Raw genomic sequence first — 26,485 nt, 5'->3', positions numbered from 1 at the left:
AAAGAAGTTATATTTTTAGATTTACGTATACATATACCTGATTTCTAAGAAAAACAGCACTTCAATAATTTTATTTTATCTCAGTTTGGGCTAAAAGGTAAAATAACCTCTGCTGAATCTTTTTAGTCACGGAAATAATATAGGTGCTCTTTTGAGTAATCACATATACATATATTATACACCAGTACCATAATTTGTCATTTACACCTAATCTTTATGCGAAGTACGAGTAGCGCAAGGTGGCTCACTTGCCAGGATTATCTGGGTACACCTGACAATTTCTCTGCCACTGCAGGTGCTTTGGGTACAGGTGCACCTCAGACTTCCTATTCTCTGGCTGTGGCACCTAATAGTCTAATCTCCTATGGGCTGCAATACTTTGATCTAATTATGGTTGTTGGACTTTGTATGTGGGTGCTGGTGGCCTGTGATATACAGGAGGTCAGACTAGATGATCTGGCGGTACCTTTTGGCCTCAAGCAATGTGACTCCATGAGCACACTATTTATTTAATCTTGGTTTCTACTTGGCTATATCATCTTGGTGTGGCCATGCTATAATTCACCAAAACAATTCCCAGAGAAAAGGCCAGACAGTACATTAAAGGACGTTTTTGAGACAAGATTTTATTTTAAACATAGTGGGGCCAATGCTTCGTTAGTGTAAACCTACTAAAGTGAATGGGTTAACACAAAGATGAATTTCACTGTCTGTAGAATTATCAACTTAACCATGACTGAAACTATTCTGCCCAGGTATCACCTCCAACTACCGTACTCACATATTAGAACTGAACCAAAACAAAAATGCCATACCAACATCTTTATTAAACTAATTTTAGATTAATAATTTCACTGAGCCATTACTGTGGTTTACAGTCTCACAAATGCTGTTAATTGCAAGAAAGCAAAGGCATGAAGAAAAATACCTACTCTTCCCCTCAAACAAAATCGTCTGCACCAGGAACTGGGAGAAGCATTCAAGCTGTTGTTCTAATACAAAGCAATGAGAAATAAAGAAAAGAACAGAGGAAGTAGTAAAAAATAATAGTTTTCAGTTGCTAAGATGAATGAATAAAAACAAACGATCTGGAACTCGAGGAAAGAAAAAGCAGCTTTATTCATTAGCTCTGTGCTGGTTATATTTTCCTCTCTAGTAAGTATAGTTTTAAACTACAGCGAGAATATTAATGCCCACATTTTTTAAAACTACTTTATTAAAAGCCAGTCTTTTCCATTCAACACTGTGTGAAACACCTTCCAAGATTATGTAAAAAGCTATTTGTTTCTGGAAGACTGCACATTTACATTACTTCATTCACAATCCTTTAAGATATTAAAAAGGTGGGAAGGGATAAAGAGTGGCATCTCATCATTACATTATATGAAACACAAAGATGACGATGTATTCGTCAAACTCCTGTGTACTACACAATTATTAGGGAATGTAGATGGTTGTATAATTCATTTGCCTATTTGTAAAACTACTCTGAGTAATTTTTGTGACATAAATATGGTCAGCAATGGAGCTTGGTGAAGAGGGAATGAGACAGTGGCCAAGGAAAACAAACAAAAAAAAGGAAAGGTACTTCCCCTATAAAGCCCACCTTGAACATAGCTTCTGCTCCAAAAAGAGCTTAGACACTCTGACATACAGGCATCTTTCCCCAGCTATAGAGTCCAAAGGTGCTCAGAAGAGAAGCTCCCTCATGAGCCCTTTTGGAGGTGTGCCAGAGGAACCAAAGGCAGTAAACCTTTCTGTGTATCTTACAACTCTGCAGCTAGGGATGTGTCCTGAGAAGTTCCAAAATCTATTAGAATAAAGGCTCTGGTTGGTAGGAGCTGTGCAGGTCATGCTCCTCTTCCTGCAAATCTCCCCCCGCCCCCAGTGAGTTTTAACCTTAACAACACCTAATAGCAACTAGAGCTCCTGTTTCAGGCTTGACTGCACTGCCAATCTACAAAAAGAATAAAGAAGTTTGAAAGCAAGTAGAAGGAGGGAGAATCTCAGCTGAGCTGAACCTTACCACATAATTCTAGGGTCCTTAATACTAAGGCCTGGTCTACACTGGGGGGGGGGGGGGGGGAGGGAGAAGGGGGGGGAAGAAGGGTGGAAATCAATCTAAGTTACGCAACTTCAGCTACGTGAATAATGTAGATCAATTTACCATGATGTCTTCACTACGGTGAATCAACTGCTGCTGCTCCCGTCAACTCTGCCTGCGCCTCTTGCTGAACTGGAGTACAGGAGTCGAGGGGAGAGCGCACGGGGATCGATTTATCGCGTCTAGACTAGACACAATAAATCGATCCCCGCTGGATTGATCACTGCCCGCTGATCCAGCCGGTAGTGAAGACATACTCTTAAGTATAGGTCTAATGGGCTGCATAGCACAAGAGGCATTGCCTTTAATATTCATTCTTTGCAACTGGCATGCAGATATGCACCACCATCTGACTGATTTATCAATTTGCATGTGAGTTTATGTTTTTTAAATGGCAAAGAACACATTCCAAAGGACCAACAGTAAGCAGCTGTGCACCAAATCTGGTCATGCTCTTGCGCAGTAAGAGTGATCTGTTAAACTTCTTAACATTAGGCTCCACCAATTCTTTGTAAAGCAGCACAAAATCTGTTAAAAACTTTAGCAAAGGTGTGAGGCTGCAAGCATGAAAGATAAGATACTTAAATCTCTAGGCAGACATTGGTCACCCTGGGCTTTCACCACTTACCAAACTAAGGGAAGATGTTAAGCAGAAAATAGCAACAACAATTAAAATACTGGTTAAATAACCAGTAGTAGTTTTAGATGAGCTCTACACAATTTCTTATTCAGCATATTACCTCAATTATCCTGTTGTCTACAGGCATGGTAGTGCTGACCATATGGACATTTGGGGTGGATGTAGATCTCTGTCTTTGGGAAAGGGAGCCCTCAGAGGAAGGATTTGATGTGTTGAATGTGAAGGCATGAGGCGTAGAATATCTGTGCTGGGAACTAACATGAGGAGAGGGAGAAAATAAGTCACAGTTCATTTTTCTTTCTATACTAGTTGTAAATTACCGTATAGTACATCTTGCCTAAAAACAAAAACACACAGAATCCAGGAAGGATTAGTACTATTTGCTGACTAAGCTATTTAGCCAGTTGGATTTTGCCCAGTTTAATTTAGGAACAAAATCAAAGGGTTTTAAGCAAGGTTTTAACAGTTGGCAATACCTGCCTGGCACATTCAGCAGCAGTCTGTGGTATTTTTGCCATTATTTAATTTGTTACTCCTCATCTCAACTCCTGCCAACTCATATTTAATCAGTTGTTAAAATACTAGCTCAGTTAGAATTAATACAGATCTGTGAAATTTAAGCAAGACCCTTCTTTCAAGCCTAGTCAATTTTTAGGAGTTTAAAAAATAGTTTTAAGTTGCTGTGAGAATTATAGTTTGGGAAGGGGAAATAGATTGCTGGGACTGTTCAACTGTTCACACAGAACAGCTTACAAGGAAGTCATGGATCCTAATACCAGCTAAAAGGAGCCCAATACAGTTCTATAGAAATCAAACAACAGTGGTTAAATAAAGAATGTAATTTCTCTAACATATGGCCAATACTGGATTACAGCTGAAGCAAAGAATTACCAATCGGGGCATACACTTCTGGCCTGGCCTAACCTCATCAGTCTCTAATACTGCAGGGAAAGGGACCCAAGTGTGAAGTAAGGGTCAGAGGATATGTTGCATGGAAGGAGAATATGCATTTAGCATCTAAATCGAAAAACATTTTCTTTAATTTTCAGAATTTCAAGGGTGGTATATTTTCTTTAACCTATTATATACTGTTTCCTTTTAAAACCCCTCTACTTAGGTTAAACAGTAAGAACATGTAGTATCAAAACTGATGGTGTTTTAAAAGCTTCTATATATGACTCATGCAAAACAAATGAATCATCCATTTTCACACATGTACTACATGACTGGTTGTGCTCTAATGGGGCTATTGGCACAATACTGTCTGAAGGAACCTATATTCTACAGCATATTACTTTTTGATACTGATATTTTTAAAGACACAACAGTATCAAAAATATTTAAAAAACAAAACCCCCCACACCTTTAATGATCTGATTTAAAACCTCAAGACTAAAAATTCAAAGCTGGCAATCCCAGGTGCAAGTGTTTCTTAATTCTAGGAACTGTAGAAAAGGGGGATATTACATATCTTATTTACAATTTTTAAATGCAAACAAATATTAGCATTTCAACCTTAAAACTAAAGTGATGTTGTTTTAGCATATTCTGTCCATCACCAGTATTACATGATCATTCCATTTTGTTGAAACTATACTTCCCAAAACAAAAAGTAGTGGAAATAGCTTACCTAACAGGCATCCGGGAGACAGACTCACGCATCCGTCGCATTGTCAAGGGAGGTAGTGCAGGGACACCACTGTCACTGATATTTGAATTAGGGAACAATCTGAAATATCAACAAAAAGAATTACAATTAAGTAAGTACTACATTACATCCTGATCAATGCTACAGAAAAAGGTATGATTTTAGGTTTCTGTTTTTGCATTATGGTTGATTGCTATCATGCAAAATATTATATTTATCCATATTTATACAAAGTTTGTTTTCCTGCTCGGTCTTTAAGCTTATGGTGTGCTCCATGACAAATAAACCCCTATATGTCCTTACAGACCTAATGATTTTTTTCTAAGTGTTACTTCTAAATTAAACTTTGGGTATTAGCCTTTCCTGGCATGATATTCAACACCAAACTGCTAGTGCAAAGGAGCTAAGGGAGGTTTAGAAGTTAGCACAGAATCCTACAATTTATCCTACACTCTTTGGGCTGGTCTACATTAGAAAGTGTGTACCTACGCAACTAAATTTAGTTAAACTAATATAAACTACTAATGTAGATATACTTGAACCATTTTATTCATTTAAATAGGTTTAATTCCATCTGCACTAGGATTCAGTAGCAGTAGAATTAAATTTATTTTAAGTTGATTTAGTTACACTGGTGCAGCTTCCTAATATGAACCAAGGATAAAATTTTCAGAAACCTTTTAATGACTTAGGCCATATCTACACTTACAAGTTTACAGCAGCACAGCTGTACCAATACAGCTGTGCCGCTGTAAGAGTGCTCAAGTAACTGCATTATGCCAACGGGCGAGAGGTCTCCCGTCAACATAAAAGCAGCTCAATGATGGGTGGTAACAATGCTGGCGGGAGAGCGTCTCCCATCGACATAGCATAGTGCACATGAGTGCTTATGCTGGCAAAATTTATGTCGCTCACAGGGGAGGGGGGGGGTTGTCACACCCCTGGGCGAGAAAAGTTTTGCTGACATAAGGACTACAGTAGACATAGCCTTAGAAGCCTAAATTTCATTGAGTTTCAAAAAGACTATGGGATCTCTGGGTTCAAATTTTCAAAAGCCCCATAGTACCAATAGTACTCTATGTCAAAAGGGTTAATTTTTTCCTTAGACAAAAATGAGTTGTACAAGGAACTCTTGCATACTTCCATGTTGAATGAACTTTGAGGTGACACTAAAGAAATTAGCTGACATCTGCCATGTCTTTGTCTGCTTGTCCCAGAATATTATTTTATAAAAAGAGCCTAATATACTTCATGGCAATAGTCTTACTGTATAAATTGGCTGGGAGCAGATACTGATGGTTATTTCAATACACATCTTTTTACATATTTACATTGCTCAACAAACCATAACACTCACTGATATTGAGACTGAGTCTGAGATTCTTCAGTCACAGAGACTGTTAGTATTAGTAATTAAAAGTTCTTACAAGAGTTGCCTGATATTGCTCCAGTCCACACACATGGTTGGGACTTTAGTGCTGCAGTGTTCATGGAATTTGTAGCCACACGTCTGACACCGGAACCCATTTAGCAGGAACTTCTGGCATATGTCACAGAAGGCAAGCTTTAGAAATGTCTTCCGAGCCTAGAACACAAGTTAAATGGTTAAAATGTGTACACACACACACACACCCCCCATTATGGTAACAGCTCTGTCAAGTGGCTCAGATGAATACCTAAGGATCTGGCAAAAATTAACTGTCAAATCATGAATGAAAACTTACTATAAAACTGCTCCAAACCAAATATTGAACTTAACACTACACTTGAGAAAGTTTGTGGATTTGTGCTGTTACAATTATGGATATTTTGTAGACATTTGGTGAGCTCTTTACTTAGCTATTTAATACTGAAATTTAAGTGTATCCTTGCAAGATTCAGAGCACCATCTTGTTGCCAATAAGGTGCTTGGGAGTTTTGATTTTGACTTCAATTAAGAGTCTAAAACTTCCTTCATGTAAAGCACCAATCACATCACCTTGGACTTCTTTATTTTTTAATAGTTATAGAATTGTGTGTATAAAAGTATATAAGCTATGCACAAAAGAATGCTATTTAGTAGTGATATTCCTTATGGCAAATTTCTTTTTAGGTGAACGTTGGTGTTTTTAAGCATCTTGACATCTCTTTACCAAGACTTTTGGGAAGCAAGGCATACAACAATGTACAATAAAGGCAGGATCCAAATCTGGGTCCCTGCCCACTGTGGAGTAAAAGATTTTGCACTTTCTGTTCTATCTGGTCACAAGCAAGTCCACTTGTGACCTACCCTAAACAGAACAATGGATCAAATAAATGGGGCATCGTTGTGTCAATCATAACCTTTCTAACTGACATAATCTGCTAAAAAAAACTGGTTAGTCCTGCCTGATGTATCAGAAGGGTTTCAGTCTTTATCCAATATCCCTATGGAAAAATCAAATCTTGACAGAGAAGATTGGAATGAAGTTGCCCATCAGTTTAGATATTGCATGGTCACATTGTGAAAAAATCTGGCCATATTCCATCTTGATAGAAGGAAGAAAGGCCTTGAGAGCTAACCTTATTGCTCTCCCTTTCCACACAATTAAACGTAGCCTGGCTTTCTTTTGCTTCTAAGTACCACAGACTTAGAGTTGACATAGATCAGAACTCCAACCCTGCTTGGATATATCTGTTGCCCTATCTCTACTGAGTAGGGTATTGACTGGATCCCAAGCAAAGGAATCCCATAGCATGCTGTTGGGAAGAAACTATAATCAAAGAGTCTCTCACCTCCCGAGAGAACAAAATTCTGTCAAATTGTGAACATAGCCTCATATACAGCCTGGCAAAGAGATGTCATGAATTTGCAGGACATCAACATGCTTAACACCCTGAAAAAAACAACAAGCCTCTATAACAGACTCTATAAGTGGGTTTCATCGTTGATTTTTTTGACCGAAGAACCCACAGGCTCCAAATGCAAGTCATTTTCAGAACCTGAACCGCCCCTGAGAAGGCCATATCCTTAGAAGCCAATCATGCACATACAGATACACAGGATAAACCCAGGTGATGAAGACGGTCAGCCACCAAATACAGGCATTTAATGAATTTGTTTAGGACTATTGCTAGCCCAAAAAGGAACACCTCATTCTAGTAACAATCATTGTCCATCTGATACCATCAAAGCAAGTGAACATGCATGCCAAAGACACCATGAATACTTTCTCTTTGCATAAATGGTGCGCATTTTACTGAACATGTAAGAGAAATTATTCAATTTTCTGAAATAAAGACTAAGGTGAAGACATCCACTCTGTTTTGGGATTAGAAAATACTGTCAACTGGAGTGTAAAGAAAACTGCTCAAAAACCTGACAGAGGATCAGAATTTTATTTCATTACTACTATTGTAAATGAAAGAGGGCGTTGCCACATGTTCCAGGCCAGGTCTGAAAAATCACTGAGATTAGGGAACTAACACCTGTAAATAATCTGGGGTTGTTGTTGTCATTCTGGTTTTATTAATTAACATATTTTATTGGGAGAGATGATACTGTAGCATCAAGATCTAAAGTTGCTTCCCATGTTTAGAAAGTCAGCTGAACCAGCATCCTGCATTCAAAATACAGAAGAAAACTAAACTTACAAAGTTGTGTGTTGTAAGTGGAACATGATCAAGGAAATCTACTTGCAGTTCCTCTCCAATCAAGGAAGCAGCATCTGTATTCCAATCCAAGCGCGCTTTTTTGCTAAAAAGGAAAAAAAATTGAGAAGTGAGAATAAACAGGTCTATTCAATAATATAAACTGTAATACATGCTCCTGTAACATGAAAACAAATACAACCAACCTCTTAGAATGAATAGTATTTCAGTAGGTTTTTTTTTTTTTAAACACAGAATTGTAAGTGATTTCCAATTTTTCAGCAATAGCAGTTTAAATACCCTACATGGGTTGTCATATATTTTGATTGTTTTTATAAGATATAAGGCATCCAGATGCTATGGTGATAGGCACCGTAGAAATATCTTTATAAACAAATGTACCAAATTATGAATGGCAAATTTAAAGTGATATAGAAACCATATTATGTGCTTTAGCTCCAAAGTTACTTGAGACCTCAATGCAGACTCAGTTATACAGAGATGAATACCCACAAATGACTGTCTCATGATTGTGGCTTCAAAAAGCACTGAGCCCAAGTCTTCCGAGGTGTGAAGTTAATACATTAACTCAATGAGATACCTTCACTCTCTCAGCTTGTAAAATAATCATTTGGTATTTAATAGCAGCACCTCCCCGGCCCTACAAAACGCAAAGGAATACCTGAGATGAGACTTAAATCCATAACATTTTAAAATTTCCAGAGGAATTTATAACATTAAAATTGAATACAAGGAGCCTTATTTGGAGGAGTCAAGCACATATAATGCTGAAGTGAGCTATCTTCAAATGCAGGAAGAAAATATTGTATGTTCAAATTTGAACACAATCTAGCTAGATTAGAGTGATATAAAAAAGTCAGTAAAAAGCAGCTAACTCAGGTTTTTCCTTCTTCAGTTTTGAGACAGAAGTGTACGCATTTTCCATGGTGTATATAAAATCCTTTGCATTATTCCTGAGGGAATCCTGCACCAAAAAATTAAAAATTCTGTGCCAAAAAATAAAAATTCTGCACACATTTTAAAATTCTGCAAAGTTTTGCAAATTTTATTTGACAATAAATAAATGTGGAGGCTCCAGCATGGCAGTGGGGAGCACAGGCCACTGGCTGCATGGAGATGGGAGATCACCCTGAACCTCACCCCCCAGACATGGACTTGGTGGTGAGGCTGCACCCATCTCTGACACTGTACAAAGGCTGGCCCTGCCCCAGAAACACCACAGGGCCTTGCTCCTCTGCGCCAGGCACACCAGGTGTGGGTAGACAGGCTGAGCCTGACAAGATCCAAATGTGGAGGGGCTTAGTGGGGGGGGGATCCAGGTGTGGGGTGAGAGGGTTCTGTGTGGGGCAATCTGGGTGTGGGTGGTTCGGGTGGGGGGGATCTGAATGCACAGGAGCTCGTTGGGGGTTCCTACAGTGAGGGGAGGTTTCTGGGGGTGGGTCTGACCCAGCCCTGGCTGCTCCTTGCAGGGAAGAGGAAGTCTCATCCTCCCCTGCCCCCAGCCCAGCTGGGACTAGCAGCTGAGCCTGGCGCAGGGTAGGAGCCATCGGTTGGGGTCTCCCCAGGGCCTCACCCCACCCCCGCGGTGATTTACCTCTCCACCGGCTGCTTCAGGCACCCGAAACAACATGCCCACACTGCTGGGGAGGGGCACATAACTGCTCTTGAGGCTTCCCTTTGCTTCCCCATCAGAAAGTCATTTTTCTGCAGGGAAGCAAAGAAATCTGCGCATACACAGTTGCATAGAAATCTTCCAGAAGTATGAGCATTTAAATAAAACTAACATTTAATTTCTTACATCATTCAGCATGCTTAAGGAGTGGCTTTTTGAATAAGAAATTTGAGAAGAGCAAAGAAAGCATGAAGAGAGTCTTCACAGCCAAGTTAGACTTCTAAAGAAATTAGCAAAAATGGGGGAAGAAACCACAGTTTCTGCTAGTTTAAAACCAGGATTTGAAAAAAATCCAACAGGATGTTAAAATTGTATTTCTGATTTACTACACAGCTTCTTACCCTTTTTGTTCATTAAAAAGTCGAAAAACTGCACAGCATTCTGGCTGCAGACCTCTGACTTTGAGCGCCTTCATAAGACAATCATGTAGGGTCATCCCATTCCGCACATTTACCTGTGGACAAGAGCCAATTTTAATTTAAAACTCTAAGGAGGACATAAAAAGGTTTAAAATATCATTTTTCTGATCTTCATATTCTACACATCACTACAGTAAAACTAGACTTAGTAGCACTTTATTAATAGAGTTTGAAATTTTTAAAAAAGTGTGCCTAACATGCCACACTGATGACATGTATAAGCATTTCTAGGAGCAAGGCTAAAACAGGTTAATAAAAGATACTATTTCCTTCAGAATTTAACTGAACAAGTCCATCCAAAAAATCCATCCAATATAGCTTTCCCTAGAAAACAAATGAGCCTTACATCATGCCTTTAATGTAAACTTATCTGGAGCTCTCAATTCAATGTGTGAAGGAGTAGTGAACTCAATCATCCTGCTACCAGAACAGTTCCCAAACTTTCAAATCCAGAAACTGAGAGTACCTCAGCTGATTTGAGGTGGTGCGACAATGGAGAGACAAAGGCAGTCTCTTAAGTAGCCAGATCCCAAACCATACATACAGGGCTATATAAGATCAAACACCACACAGAATGGCACCCAAAAGGAAATCAGCAGCCAATGCCGATAGCTGATATTGCTGCTTTCTCATTGGCTGCAACTTCAGAATGTTCTTCTAATGCAGTTCCCATAGAATGCATTGTCAAATCTCGATATGATAAAGGCATGGGTAACTGTGGCTAGGTCTCCCTTCAAGATGAAAAGCTGTAAGTCTGATCAGATGTACATAGCAGTTCTTTTTGGCCATCAATGCTACCTTATGATCCAGAAGCATCTCCAGTTGTGAACCTCCTTAACAAATGGTATATTCACCCCCGTTTAAAAGGGGGCAGACCTGCCTTTGCTACCCTCCCTAAATGTTTAAGAACAAACTACTATGCTTAGTAGAAATTATGGTTGCAGCATGTGGTGACTATTCAACTTCTGGGCTTCTGTGAGGATTTAAAACTTCAAGATAAAGAAAAGTTCTCCTTCCATACAAAAGTTTCATTTTAATTTCTATGAAAGTCAGCAGAAAGCAAGAGGAAGTTAAGCCACTGTTTGCTTCATTTGTTTGCCTTGACATTAAAGGAAGTGAAAAGTAAGGTTGGATGTTTGAATCTACATGTCCATGAGCACACTGGACAAGTTTGTGATGTCTTATGCTCAACTGGATGGCATTTCTCTGTTTGGATGTAACTTTTTAATGCTGCATCCCTACCATTTGATCTACAATAGGCTCAAGAATTATGCCTGTATGACCCTTTGGCTCAACATGCCACTTGATCTTGACCAAAAGAGAAGCCAAAATGAAGGCAGATGATACCGGTTTTATGTATGGCATTCTGAGTTTGTCAGTATCTTCTAATAAGTTTTGGAAGGAGGAATTTTGGTGATTGCCACAATCACTTTATTGTAACAGTTTGCTATATTTACTGTGGCTAGTTTGTTTTTCATACCACCAAAAATTGTTCTGGATATTCCTTTATTATGAGAAAAGACCGCCTTAGATTTAAGAAAAAAATTCTGCTTGCTTAACATAAGAAATATCAGATATATTTCTTTTTCCCTAGGAAACACTGGCAGTAGTTGGGGCTTGGAATGTGATATTTTAACCGGAGGTTGAAATTTGAGCTACAGCTCTCCCAGCCTAAGTCTCAACCTTTCCTCCTGTTCAAGTTTCTGCATCCAGCTATGATGTCACATTCCAGGTCCTCCACAGGAAAAGCAGTAAGTCAGGACCAGATATTCCTAATGTAGAAGCAGAAAAAAGGTTTTCAGAAAGTGTTTGAGGCAGTTATATAGACCAAAGGATCCATTCCACTCAAAAAAACAAAAACAAAAACCTTGCATTACAGTTCACTTTTGAAGGTTTGTCTACAAAAGTTAACTTGTGGTATGCAACAATGGACTTGCTGGGCCTTAATGTTTTGGCTCATGGCATACTGTGCTAACAGGCCAGAAGGGCATATTTTCTGTCACACCCACAGTAATATATAAACTTGAGTAAGAGAATTTTGTTGCAGTTTACTGTTTTTATGCTGGACAGAATGTTTTATACTTGACACATATGCAGACAAATGATAGCATTGTGAGTGGGTGGGTGGGTGGCATTATGTTGAGGGAAGGGACAAAACATGAATTAGGATTTCAACCAACATTATTGAGTTTTAGCATATTATTGGAATGCTCAGCTTGGAACAAAGACCAAGAGATGTTTAAGTTCAATCTATCTTCAATATATTTCATTGTGGGGATCCATCCTGAAGCAACCTGTGACAAAAATCATCATATATTTGAGTTTATATAGGCTAGGATAGTTCTGCAGCAATACTGTAAATTACGTTAGCCCACTACTGAAATATCTTGCTCTTAAATATTTGAATGTAATCAACACCTGTATATTGTAGAACATTGCACCAGAATATAATGATACTATTTTTAAAATATAGCCTTTAGGATTAAGGGACTAATAATGACTTTCCTAAACATGGACCAACCTTCCAGGTTTTTTTAACATTTCTGTTGCCACATATACGTTAACAATAGTAAAAGTCTATAACATCTCATAGGATGCTTCAGCTCTGCACCCTTCTTTTGGTGGCGTGTAGTGTACTTACATGCAGTCCCCCACCGCAGGTAAAAATAGCAGTATAGTCTGTGACACATTGCTTATGTGAGTAAACTACAGATACACCTGAAGTAGACTCAAGCACACACCCTACATCAGAGGTGGACAAACTACAGCCCGCGGGCCACATCCGTCCTGCAGGACCGTCCTGCCCATCCAGAGAGGCTAGCCCCCGGCCCCTCCCCCGCTGACTCCTCTCCCCCGCAGCTATGCCACCACGCAGGCAGCGCTCTGGGCGGCGGGGCTGCGTGCTCCTGCAGGGCAGCGCGGCAGGCTCCGGCCGAGTGGCGGGGCTGCCAGACATGCTGCTCTGAGCTGCATGGTAAGAGGGCCGGGGCCAGGGAATGGGGGGGTTGAATAGGCGCGGGAGTCCCAAGGGGCCTGTCGGGGGCAGGGATGTGGATAGGGGTTGGGGCAGTCAGGGAACAGGAAGCAGGGAGGTTGTATAGAGGGTGGGGACCCAGGGGAGCAGTTAGGGTCGGGGGGTCTCGGGAGGGAATGGTCAGGGAACAAGGAGTGGAGGGGGGGGTTGGATGGGTTGGGGGGTTCTGAGGGGGCAGTCAGAGAGCAGGAAGTGGGAGGAGTCGGATAGGGGGCAGGGTGTTTGGGGAAGCACAGCCTTCCCTACCCGGCCCTCCATACAGTTTTGCAACCCTGATGCGGCCCTCAGGCCAAAAAGTTTGCCCACCCCTGCCCTACATGGATCTCTAGTCGCCCAAGCCATCCCTCCCAGTCTACGTTGCTATTTTTAGCCATGTAGCATCTCATGGCCTCCCTGCTTCTGAAGCTTTTCCCCACTGCAGGTAAAAACTCTGGCAGCAGGGAAAGGCTCCAGCAGCTCCCTGCTTCTAGAGCCCTTCCCTGCCACAGGGCAAGGCTCTGGCAGAGGTGAAGCCTTTCCCTGCTGCCTCCCCTCCAGCCAGAGCTTTTCCTCACCAGAGTGAAAGGCAGCTGCTGAAGCTTTCCCTGCTGTCTCCACTCTGCCAGAGCCTTTCACTGACACGTGTAGCTACATACTGCAGTGTGGATGTGGTATGCTTTTGACTGCAGCATGTAGCTACACTTACACTACACAGCATTGCCAGTAGAGTGTAATGTAGACGTACATGAGGTTTGGGTAGACTTACCACTGTGCGTTGCTTATTAGGCAAGAAAACCCGAATGGTATTACTAGTCTTAGACATATCTGAGAGCTTGCCATCATCAGAAGCTCGGCGTTGAGAGCCAAACGGCTGAACAATAGTAGGTGAAATACAGTTTGATCCATCAAAGACAGAATCCTTGAATCCAAAACCGTTACTGATGGTCTTCCAAGCTCCCTGAATGTGCTCCATTGATACAGCCTAAGGAACAGTAAAATCTGAAATGAAGTACAGACAAAAGAAATTACAACCTTCTCAGAGTCCAATCTGTAAGCAAATACAGTAAAAGACCAAACAATATCATAAATAATAAAACCACCTTATGCTTTTATATAGTATTTTTCATCAGTAGATCTCAAGTGCTTTACAACCATGGTATCATGCCCTAGTCATATTGTAAAATTATACAAACAACATTTAAGCAGAATGCCATTGTCCGTGTTTTATTACAACAGACAAATTCATACACATGTATTTACAGCAAGCTCAGCTAAGTTTAGATGTGCACATACATTTTTGTGAATCTTGAAAGTAGCACATTCAGTGCATACTTACATTTCTGATGGAATTTTTCCCTCCCAAATTGAAGTATACTTTCCTCACTCATGGCTAAGTACATGCTAAGTTTGAAACTAAAAGGTCTGAGTTAAAGTATAAATATATTTAAAGTGTGAAGTCTTTTTTCTGTTCCATTTTTTTTTAAGTCATTAACAAGCTTTCCAAAAACTGAGAAGAAACAAAATTAAGCAAGTATTCTGCCCCACCAAGAAGCTGAGCACAGGGCTTTACAATTATTAAATAAAAGCTTTAAGTATATTTACCTAACCAAGTTACAGTAAGAGAGATTATTGCCAAATAAAACTGTGACAATCTATTATCTATATTCCTGATCATCTTAATATTCTTTATACACACAAAACTATGTTAAAACATTAAGATTGAAAAGTCAAGCACCCAAAAGCTAGGAAATACTAGAATTAAGGCTGTCTGTGCAACCTTAATTGAGCCCTCTTGTACATATGCATTATGACAGTCTTCAATTATATGATCACATTTTTCCCCCCCAAGGATCCCAGTCTCATTCAGTACATAAAATGGACAAAGCAACAGCATGCATCTGACGAAGTGGGCATTCACCCACGAAAGCTTATGCTCCAATACATCTGTTAGTCTTAAAGGTGCCACAGGACCCTCTGTTGCTTTTTACAGATCCAGACTAACACGGCTACCCCTCTGATACATAAAACGGACAGTTTTCACTTCATGAGCAGCTATTCAATCATTTGTTTTATCTTCACAGTTCAATGTGTGGCCCTAAAACTTATTTACTGCACATTATTTAAACCCTGTTTTGAAGGCAGAATTATTTAATTTTCTCATGGGTTTTACAATAGTACTCATCACTATTAATGAGTACTCAGCATTATTTAAGTTCAAAGCACACCTCCCTCCATTGACATCAGTTGCAGCTGTGAGTGCTCAGCCCTTCTACAAATCAGACCCCAGGATCTCAAGTAAGATATCCAGAAATTGAAGAATGCATAATTACAGACCATGTGTGAAAAATCTGGTTTAAGTGACTTGCCTAGCATCACATCGGAACTCTGTGGCAGAGGATAGAATAGAATCTAGTTCTCCATGGCAGAATTTAACTGCCTGCATGAGACCATCCTCTCACTTTAAGCAATTTCATGCTCATTCACTACCACATCTTCCAACTTCCATAACTAATGAAGCAGGAGGCCTACAGACAATAGCCTCCATCAGTATACTACCTTGATTCATCCCCAGAGCAGGTCCATCCTGTGCAGTGACTTAGGCCAGGGTCCTGTGGAAAAAACAGTATGTGATCATGTAAAGACCATATCATAATACATATACAGAAGGGGGATGAATTAAAGTTACATAGGCAACCATAATTCTGGCATTTCCTAACTTCTGTGTGCTCAACTTTGCAACCTTAATAATGTTCTGTTAATGGAGGGGGTGGGGGGGGTAGAGTGTGTAATTTCCCAGACTTTTCAAGAGAAAACTGGGGGGGAAATTCAATCACATGGCATCATACTGACACTTATATGGGTTATCAACAGGGCTGGAAACTTCAGATGCACTGGACAGACCTCTGCCACTTGAATTAATAGAATAAGTGATAGCTGTAATAGGTTTTCATCCTCTATGTGGACCAGCACTAGAGGGGGATAAGACACTTTGCTAGTGGGTTTCACAGGTATTTACTGACAGCAGAGGAATGATGAAACTCAGAAATCTGGGATTCCATTTCAGGCTCTGGAGCAGAGGTTCTCTAAAAGTCAAATACTCTTCTGCCTGTTGACACTATGCCCTGTCACTTCCAATCTGTCCCAGTCACATTCCTATCTCTTCACCACCCCTGCCTCCTAGTCCCAGTCTCCACTTCTCAGGCTTCTCATCCCAATCCCAAACTCCTTGTCCACCCAGTCTCATTTCCCCCATCCCAGATCCTCATTCATTCGCTCACTCCCCTCTTGGGTTCCAGCTACCCCCAGATCTGTTCCCCACCCACCCACCTCCTTGTCTCAGGGCTTGTCTACACTTACCAGGGGATCTACAAGCAACGATCAATGCATCGTCAGCCAATTTAGCGGGTCTAGAGAAGACCCGCTAAATCTGGGGGAGGCAACCTTTCAGAAGTGGTGTGCTGAGTCTTCATTTATTCACTCTAATTTAAGGTTTTGTGTGCCAGTAATACATTTTAACGTTTTTAGGTCTCTTTCTATAAGTCTATAATATATAACTAAACTATTGTTGCATGTAAAGTAAATAAGGTTTTTAAAATGTTTAAGAAACTTCATTTACAATTAAATTAAAATGCAGAGTCCCCTGGACCGGTGGCCAGGACCTGGGCAGCGTGAGTGCCAGTGAAAATCAGCTCGCGTGCCGCCTTCGGCACGTGTGCCATAGGTTGCCTACCCCTGCACTAAATCGACCTCAGATCGCTCTCCCGTTGACTCCTGTACTCCACCGGATCGAGAAGAGTAGGGGGAGTCAATGGAAGAGCATCTCCCATCGACATTGCGTAGTGTGAACCCCGCAGTAAGTAGGTCTAAGCTACGTCGGTTTGAGTTACGCTATTCATGTAACTCAAATTGCATAGCTTAGATTAAATTTCCTCTGTAGTGTAGACAAGGCCTCAGTATCCCCCCTCCCTGGCTGCTTGACCCAGTCTCATTGCCAAGTTTTCCCCTGGCTCCATGTCTTTTATCACCTCCCAGCCCCATTCCCCAACACACTGGTTTTCAATCCCAGTCTCCTTGTCCAGCCAGTCCCAGACTTTCTCCTCCCACCAAGCTCTTTGTCTGATCTGTGTTTCCCTCTCCCGCACCAGCTCCCAGTACCAATTTTCTTGCCCAACCAGCCCACCCCCTTCTGGCTCTCAAACCCAGTCTCCTTATCCAACCAGCAGTTCCGCCCCCCTACTCTAGCTCGCACTTACAGTTTTGCTCTAGTCCCAGTCTCACCAGGATCCTTGTCCCAATCTACTCCCCTTCTTCCCCTGGTCTCCTTTTATCCCCTCAGGTCTCAAGTCAGACAACTTCCTCCTCTGTGCTCCTAGGTGCCAGCAGAGCAGTAATCAGAGTAGAGGAAAGACAGGTTCTCTGATCTCAGTTCCAGTACCCAGCTCTAGCCCAGGTCACAGCTACTGGAAGCTGTAACTACGGGAAAAGTTCAGCTTTTCCCCCTTAGCCCTAGGAATAGAGCATGCTCAGTCACTTTGTTAGGACAGCGCATGTAGAGTTTGGTCAGCACTAAGAGCTAATGAAGCATGCCCCAGGAAGATAGAATCTTCACAGATTTTAGCCACTAAATTTTAAGTATTTACTGAGCATGTGCAAACTACAATTTTTCAAAGTCATATAATTTAGCCAAATTTGGGTGGATTTGCACAGTAATTACAAGAGACATATCCCTTACTCAAAGGCCACTTGCTGCCAACTTTTAAATCCCTACTTTATGTGGGTGCTAGAACTTCTCAAAGAAAAGGTCACCAGAATTACTTTTTTTAAAAAGCCCTGAAACATATTTTTCTCTAGCCCTGTTTTTGGAAACTGAACTATTTTGGTTGACACTTTCCAAAATAATTCAGCCTGAGACAACCTGCATAGAAAATTTCAGCCCAAATGGCTAAAGTTCAGCAACATTATTAGCAACTGAAAAGGGGTCCTACAATAGGAAGAGTCCGGTAACCTTAATAACAGGCAGCGCTATCAGCCCTGCCTGTAATCGATGACAGGAGCAAAAGTAACTTTTGGAAAAAAAATCAAGGAATCATTTGTACCTAGCACACATCTTAATAACTGCGATAAAATCAGATTCAAATCATGATTAAATACACAAGCAGCTTGAGAAATTCTAGTTTAAGTTTACCCGCAGGATATTTGCCCATTATCAAACTTTTTAGCTGTGGTTTCTATAGCAGCGAGCACACTCCAATATATAAATGCTGAAGTTGCAGCCTTTTTACATCCTCTCACTTTGGATTGAGTGCTCTCTTGCCAGGCCTCAGCAACCAACTCAAAAATTAATACTGCTCAAAAAAAATCAAGAGGGAGGGAGTTAGGTCAGGTTACCATTTTACATTTTCAAGGGGAGTACAGCAACAAAAGAGATGTGTCAGTGACTCAATTCTATAGAAAACCAATATGCAATAGGTCAATTTGGACAGTTTACTGCATTATCATTATTTTTTTCTTGGCCTACTCTCTACATTGTCTTTATTAAAAAGAGATATAAAATCATTTTTCTCCAGTTTAAATTTATGCCTCAGACTCTCTGAAACCTCTTTCCTAATATTATTGGAAATCTCTGTTATGGGCTGCAGCCATACAACACTAGTCTGCAAGATGGTCAGATTTCATAAACTAAGCAGATTCAGTACTTGGACAGAAAAGCAAAGGAAATCCAGGAACTACCAGTGGTGCTGGCGATTCCATACTGCAGATAGCAGTCTTTCTTCTGAGTCACTACTGAATCACTCCACTAGGCATGGCGCTGAGGTACCATGCTGTGAGACATGCCATTATTCAGATTACAATCGTCAATAAAGGCAAATTTATTTTCAGTTATAGTTTTTTATTTTATGTTTTCTGTTTATAAGAAAAGGGATGTCAGCCCTTACATCCTAGCCAAATTCCAACTTGGGTACCTAGAGGGTCGCACACTTTGTTGCTTCTGTAGCCTGAACTCACTGCCTGTACTAGGGGCTCCTTTATTTCACCCCATCTTCACAAGGTGTGTGCGCTAGCCACCCCTCCCATCTCCTCCTATTTCAGGTACTCCCTGCAACCCCTCCTCCCTCATGGCACTGGCTGTACCTGCCCCATTCCTGCCTTCCACCTCATCCCAGTGGCTCGTGTGTACCCTATTTCATCCTTTCCCCGCCATGCCAGCGTCCCCCATTCTCCCCACCCATAACAGAGGTGGTGTGCACTTCCATTCGCACATACCCCCCTTTCACCTCATGCCAGCGGTCCATTCATTTTTACTGATGTTCCACAGAAAGTTACGGCTAGAATGTGTTTTCACCATTCACACTTTCCTGTTTTAATTATGATTTGTAGAGTACAAAATGAGAATGTGTGCTGATTGAATTCTCTATCAAATATCGCACTAAACTGGTTCTATTGTAACATTAAGCAACCCTCTCCTTCAAACTATGGCAAAAGCAATAGGGTATCCCAGATGTTGTAGTATCAAAGGGTTGAAAATTTTTCAAAAGTACCTAAGAAAGGAGCTCAAATCCCACTGAAAGTTAACGGGACTAAGGCACTTATGAAAATTTACCTAGCATGCATAAATGAGACTGGTCTTGTATTTGGATCCAACTTAAGGGAATGAAACAGGAAAGGAGACTAATGGCAGCAAGTAAATTACAACAGGTTTTATAGTTAGAGTGGCTGTCTAACTTAAACTGATAAGCTGCTTAGCCAATCTGGATCACGATTAATAACTTACTAGCTTCCACCACCCCCCACCGCCACCCCAAGGAGAGGACAGATGTCAGGGAGCATACATCCTCTACACTTATTTCCCATAAAATCTCAACTTGATGTTGTACTTGTTTCCCTTAGCACTGAAATACCAACTGATAGTTTTCCCCAGCCTTGCCAAACTTCAGGACAACAAATTTGTTAAGATCAGGTAGACTCTACATTAACCTATCACAGTGAAAAATGCAACTGATACATAAGAGTCCCACCAAGTTACACACAAAAATGTAGAATGAAGATAATAGATGGGTGCTATAATTTCCTGTTATTTCTAATCAATTTAAGAAGCATTCATAAAAGCCTTTGATTCTGATATGCAAAATATACATGCTACTGAACATGAATATTAAAAGCCTTGGTATTACTATGCTGGTTTTACAATGCCTTCCAGCTATGTATTGCCTTTAAAGAGAAATGCTGCAAACATTATTTTGACTTTCTAGAATTATATCACTGGGCACATGATGTCACATCCTTAGGTTGTACATAGGGCATTAACAATTTACCAGGCATCAATAATAAGAGGCCTATAAGAAAGATTTTTGAGGGGGGAGCTTCTACCATTAGTGAGATCCAGGAGCGCAGAAAGCTAGACACTCGCCAACTTCCAGCTGCTGGAAAGAAGAGGGTGCTCTCCATGCTCTTCGTAGCACCACAGATGTGATTAAATCCCAGCCATTTCCAACTCCCACCTGTACAGAAAGAGTGCTCTCTCCACCTCATCACAAAAGCCTCCTTCAGCTGAAGGAAGTAGTAGTATCTGCTACTCACTTTCCCCTGTTCCCTTATATGCTGCTAGGGTGGTGGAGATTCTTAACTAGTCTACCCTCTCTCTCCCGCACTTCTACTTTTCAATCCTCTTCCAGACTTCCCTGGGAGGCAGCAAAGTGACAATGACATGATTCTGGTCAATTTCACTGATGCCCCAAAAATTCTGATGGAGCAACGCAACTGCCCAGAATCATGTGAGCTTCGCACTGCTGAATTTGACTTTTACTGAAATAGTTAAGCTGTTTTTTAGCACAACTATTAAAAAAAATAAAATCAGTTTTTCTAAAAGAAAAAAAAATCTTGTAACCGCTTTTTGAGATGGAAGTTGATGCAAACACACAATGATAATGAGGAGTCTTTAGTTCGTAGGTGTTCCTTTCACAAGTCTGGTGAAAACTTGATTTGTTATGGCTGAATTATAAAAAGGTTTTTAAATGTATTTAGTGTATGAATACAAGATTAAACAATTAAAACTAATAAGCTCCCAAAGTTCCTTCATCTGACACTGCATGTATTTATAAACAGGCACGGTGGAATCTCAATCAAAAAGAGGTAATCTCAGGATTCTACAGGATATACACAAGTATAGTCAAAGTGGAGCAATATTTCAGTTATCCTCGGTTGGGCACTGAATTGCGATCTATGGAGGTGCATAATAAAGTGATACAGGAATGCCAAAGGAGGCCTTTCTTCCACATGATAAAGAAAAGTGGAAATCTAATCTGACAAGGGCTCCTGCCTCATTTACTGCATATGTGCAATACACAGCACTGTACTCATGTCTAGTGAATAGCAGCATACAGTAAAATGTGGTTTTTTTTTTTCATTTTTCTTTTTTAAAAAGTAGGAAAATCTTTACAAAAAAGAACTGCATTAAAAACATTCAAATTGGAAAATCGACCCAATCAACAGTCAGGAAGTGACAAAAATTAAAGTTGCCTGTACAATCTTAACCCTGCTGCCTTATATACATACACATTCTCCTTATATATTATATGCATGAAATACAATAAGCTATATTAAAAGAATATTTATGTTGCAAAATCAGGCACAGATAAGTCAGGAAATGCCACATTCACGGTTACCCTTGCCAAGTTATATCTGGCCCCACTGCATGTCTATCCTGTGCACTGAATGAGGCAAGAGCCTGTGGAAAAAATAGAATGTGAGCATGCAACTAAAAACTATCATATAATCCATATGCACAAGGAGAAAGAATTAAGTTTCCACTGACCAAAGTTGGGAAATGCCAGATTTATGTTTAAGTGCTTTGATTTTGCAATCTAAATACCATTCTTTTAATATATCGACTGAATTTGCAAGGCCTAACACTCAACTGAACGGCATTTCTCTGGTTGGATGTAACATGATAACTTCTGAATGCCACATCTATTCAATTCCAAGAGTTCAGGGACTGTTCTAGGTATCAATGGGCAGAACCGACTGATTTTGGTGGAAATGGGAAAAACCAAAAAGGGAAAATGGAGGACACATGGAATTCCCTGGCAATACACCTGATCTTAGTTCTGCCAATTCTCACAATACCGTTTTAAAATTTTGACACCGTGAAATAGAAAGAAAATAAAGAATGGTGATTTTGGAGGGAGATGGTGATGCACACAGAACCACTGACATAGGAAGTAGAATGAAGGAGGCACACAGAACCCATGGCCTACAGAGGGAATGGGGGAACCTGGCATGGAGTAGAAAGGAGAAATTGGGGGCATGAGGAATTGTCTGGTGAGGGCAGCCTAGAGAAGCAATGAAGCATGTGACCCTATATTTTATTTGGATGTAGATTGGTTGGGGAGCAGGGGTGGGGGTTAAGAAAAAAGGTACAAACAAATACTATTATGTGCAACTAGAAAAAGCTCTAACTAAAGATAGCCACCACATGAGCTAAAGGATTAATTATATTAGCTGGCACAAGCAGAAGGCTATCTCATAGTGAAGATAGCGGGGGGATGGGGGAAGGAAGGGGGTAGCCAAGCTCTGTCCACTTCTTTTCCCCTTCACCACCAGGTGGTGGGTTTTTGGGTTTTGGGAGGCAAAAATGAGGAGAAATGGGCTATGTGCTGTGATTGGGGGATGCGAGAAGCTTACTTTCTTCTCTCCCCACACCTCCTGAAATCTCTTTTCAGCTGCTCCAGCAGCTTACAGGTATTCCTTTGTGCAGAGTGTGTGGCAGTGGTGGTGGTGGTACCAATCTAGGAATTAAAATGTTCCTTTTTTTAATTATTATTTTTAGGCATGCTACCAAAATTTTTGAGGAATATAAAAGAGACAGGAAAAGGCAATTTTTTAAACTTGTATCTTGCCAAAAGCTGAACAAAATTTCATGGGACAAAGAAAAAGCACTTCCCCAGCCCAAGGGCATTCCTCCTGCCAAATCTGAAAAGCCTACTGCGTACCAAGGAATAGTAAGAGGCTGTCAAGTAAAGATCATGAGAATCCATAAAGATCACAAGAACCTTGTAATAGAAAGTGTTAGGAAGTGTAAATATAGGAATTGCAACCAGCTTCCCCTATAATACGAGTCTTCAATTACATGTTCACATGTTCCTCAGAACCCTTGCCTTTGGACCCTTAGAACATTGGACAATAAAGCAAGGTTATGGAGTGCATTTGTTTAGGGGTCCAAAGCACCCCTCTTATGCACTGAACTAATTGGCTAGTGTGTCATGCATAAGCCTGGGATCCACTGTAAAAGTTTTAAGGCATGTAGCAAATGAAGCAGGATTCTGCTGGAAAAGAATAAATAGCTTTGTGACTAAGGCACTGGACTAGAAACCTAGCAATATGGGTTCTATGCCTGCCTCCGCTACAGACTTCTCGTGTGACCCTGGGCAACTCATTTAGACCCTGATTCAGCAAAGCACTTAGAACATACTTAACTTTAAGCACGGGTATATTTCCACTGAATTTGAGGAGATTACTCATATGCTTGAAGTTAAGCACATTCTTAATAGATTTACTGAATTCTGGAATCTTAACCTGTGCCTCAGTGCCACAATGGTAGTAATATGGTCCTTCCTGGAACTATGGGGATGTTCTGGGAATAAGTTAATCAAGATATCATACTGCAGTTATGACAGCCATAGAAAAATCTATGACAGAATCAGAGCTACTGTGTAGTCATTTAAGATACTGTATGTTGATCTGGGTACTGGAATGTTTACAGTATGAATACATTGGTTTAATCCAATCAGAGGCTGTAAGGAAAAACAAGCAGGAAGGAAAAACAAAGTCTTAAGATATTCCACTTCTCCACAAACACTTGAGAGTTAAGAGAGAGAATGCCAGGACAGAAAAAGGCCCCCACATACTGATGATCAAAAGTTGTGGCAGGTTAAAAAAGGAACACTTTCTCAAGAGAGGGGAAGTTGTTTGGGGGAACCAGAAAAAGACCGCTGGGGATGTCTGAAGAAGTTAAGACTGCCTAGGTTACTATCAGGTGATGATAAGCCTTTAGGTAAGACACATATCAATGTACTTCAGTGGTTTTCAACCTTTTTTCATTTGTGGACCCCTAAAAATGTTCAAATGGAGGTACAGACCTCTTTAGAAATTCAATCTGTAGTCTGCATCCCATACCATACAAGTCTTGGGCTATGTCTACACTAGCACTTTTGTCGGCAAAACTTTTGTCGGTCAGGGATGTGAAAAAATCCACACCCTTGACTGACAAAAGAGCCGGTGTAGACAGTGCTATGTCAGTTGGAGATATGCTCCCACCGACACAGCTATCACTGCTCTTTGTGGGTGGTTTAATTATGCCGGTGGGAAAGCTCTATCCCATCACAATAGAGCGGCTACACAGGAGACCTTACAGTGGCGCAACTGCAGTAGTACAGCTCTACTGTAAAATCTTTAGTGTAGACGTAGCCTTAGACCAAGGGTGGGCAAACTACAGCCCGTGGGACTGTCCTGCCTGGCCCCTGAGCTCCTGGAAGGGAGGCTGGCCCCCGTCCCCTCTATTCCCCCTCCCCCGCAGCCTCAGCTCGCTCGGCTGCCGGCGCAATGCTCTGGGCGGTGGGGCTGTGAGCTCTTGGGGCAGCACAGCTGCAGAGCCCGGCCTGACCCGGTCTCTGTGCTGCATGGTGGTGGTGGTGGCAGCATGGCCCGGCTCCAGCCGGGCAGCACAGCTGTAGCGCCGCCAGTGCTCCAGGCAGCGCGGTAAGGAGGCAGGGAGCAGGGGGGGTTGGATAGAGGGCAGGAGAGTTCGGGGTGGTGGGTCAGGGGGCGGGGATGTGGATGGTGGTCGGGGTGGAAACAGGCGGTTGAATGGGGGCAGTGGTCCCAGGGGGCAGTTAGGAAGGAGGGAGGGTTGGATGGGGCGGCAGGGGGCAGTCAGGGAACAGGGAGATGGGATGGTTGGATGGGGCAGGGGGGGGGCCATCAGGAATGAGAGGAGGGGTTGGATGGGCCGGCGGGGGTCCAGGGGCAGTCTGGGGACAGGGAGCGGGGGTGTGTGGATGGGGCAGGGGTCCCCGAGGAGCCATCAGGGAATGGGGGGGGGGGTTGGATGGGGCAGGAGTCCAGGGGGGGGCAGATAGGAGGTGGGGGCTGGGCCACGACCCCCTCCCCTAACGAAACCCCATGTGGCCCTCAGGCCAAAAAGTTTGCCCGCCCCTGCCTTAGACTGAAAACGAATGGCACAGAATTCAACTATAAATGTTGCACATGCCTGGCACAGCATTTGATGCAGCGTGAGAAAGGGCATTGAACTGTGAGCTTTTATGGTAACGACAAGACTTCCAGGTTTTGACCAGTAGGTGGGGGTATTCACATATTTTTGATTGATCAGAAAAATTGAATGCCTTTTGGGGATCTGACACTTGATTTTCATAGTCACCCTTTGCTGACCCATTAGACATAGTATGCGGACCTCCAGGGGTCCATGGACCACAGAATGAAAACCACTGGTGTAGACTGTTTTAAAATCCTTTTTTCCCCTCTATGCTCTGTACCTACTAAAATAAAAAATACTTTGGTTTTAAGAAAGCTGTTTTATCACTGTGTCCAAACACAGTTGGATTGGCTGGGTAAGCACAGTTAATACAAAGAGTACTGTAGCTCAGGGCCCGGACAGAGTGGGAGAACTGCAGAATTCCATCCTGTGATAGGAAAGGCATGAGGCTTTAGACCTCAAAGACCAGAAAGGGGACAGAGGTACTGCTAGCCCGGTAACCATCTGAAAAGTTTTCCTTATTTAGCGAAGGAGCTGGATGGTGTGCAATAAATGAAATATGGGGCCAAATGATTAGAATAGGCAGTTGTCACTCCTCAAGCACTTTTCAAACTGCACATTGAATAAGGCCAGGGTTCTGATGAAAAATAGAAGGTGACAGTTATACCTGCACAGGCAGCTTTAGTTTTATTATTTCATGACTTGAGTGTTTTTGTTTGCAACCTTAATGTTCTTTTGTAGTTTCATATGGATATTATGTTGTGTTCTAACTTGAAAAACAAAGAATGCTTTTAATTAGCTTAAACAGCCTAAGGAGCCTACTGTCCTCTTCGGGTACACACATACCTGACTTCCATCATCACTAATAGGAATTACAGAAGCATCAAAAGAACTGTCTGTGACTATATATTTTTTATTTCTCAACCATAATAATATTTGTTGTTCTTGCTCTGGGAATTGTCATTGTGAACAGAGACTACCATGGTCTCAGGTATTGATAAAGGTGACCTACAAAAAAATGTATAACCACTTTTTTTTCCTGGCACTTGCCTGGTTTTTCTAAGGTAACAACAAGAAAAGTAAAAAGTCTT

General features: G+C 41.4%; 1 protein-coding gene across 22 annotated transcripts in view; it reads right to left on the bottom strand.

The window, feature by feature from the left end:
* Window positions 1-26,485, bottom strand: part of RAF1 (Raf-1 proto-oncogene, serine/threonine kinase) — an 89,118-nt gene that overhangs the window by 37,240 nt on the left and 25,393 nt on the right. For 6 of the 22 annotated variants that reach the window (XM_065553087.1, XM_065553088.1, XM_042849581.2 and 3 more), the window contains 8 exons: window positions 15,683-15,735; window positions 13,893-14,125; window positions 10,036-10,148; window positions 8,005-8,107; window positions 5,820-5,977; window positions 4,375-4,473; window positions 2,845-2,998; window positions 933-992 (listed from right to left, as the gene is read on the bottom strand). In XM_065553087.1, the coding sequence (XP_065409159.1) occupies window positions 933-992; window positions 2,845-2,998; window positions 4,375-4,473; window positions 5,820-5,977; window positions 8,005-8,107; window positions 10,036-10,148; window positions 13,893-14,099 (894 nt within the window). In that variant the 5' untranslated portion in view covers window positions 14,100-14,125; window positions 15,683-15,735. Of the gene's footprint in view, window positions 1-932; window positions 993-2,844; window positions 2,999-4,374; window positions 4,474-5,819; window positions 5,978-8,004; window positions 8,108-10,035; window positions 10,149-13,892; window positions 14,126-15,492; window positions 15,736-26,485 lie in introns of all 22 variants that reach the window. The other 16 variants (XM_065553091.1, XM_065553092.1, XM_065553093.1 and 13 more) reach the window with 5 other exon arrangements.

Source organism: Chrysemys picta, chromosome 7 (assembly GCF_011386835.1).
Source record: "Chrysemys picta bellii isolate R12L10 chromosome 7, ASM1138683v2, whole genome shotgun sequence".
Taxonomy (NCBI): domain Eukaryota; kingdom Metazoa; phylum Chordata; order Testudines; family Emydidae; genus Chrysemys; species Chrysemys picta.
The sequence above is the reverse complement of the archived record's forward strand: the minus strand, read 5'-3'. Positions and strand labels throughout refer to the sequence as shown.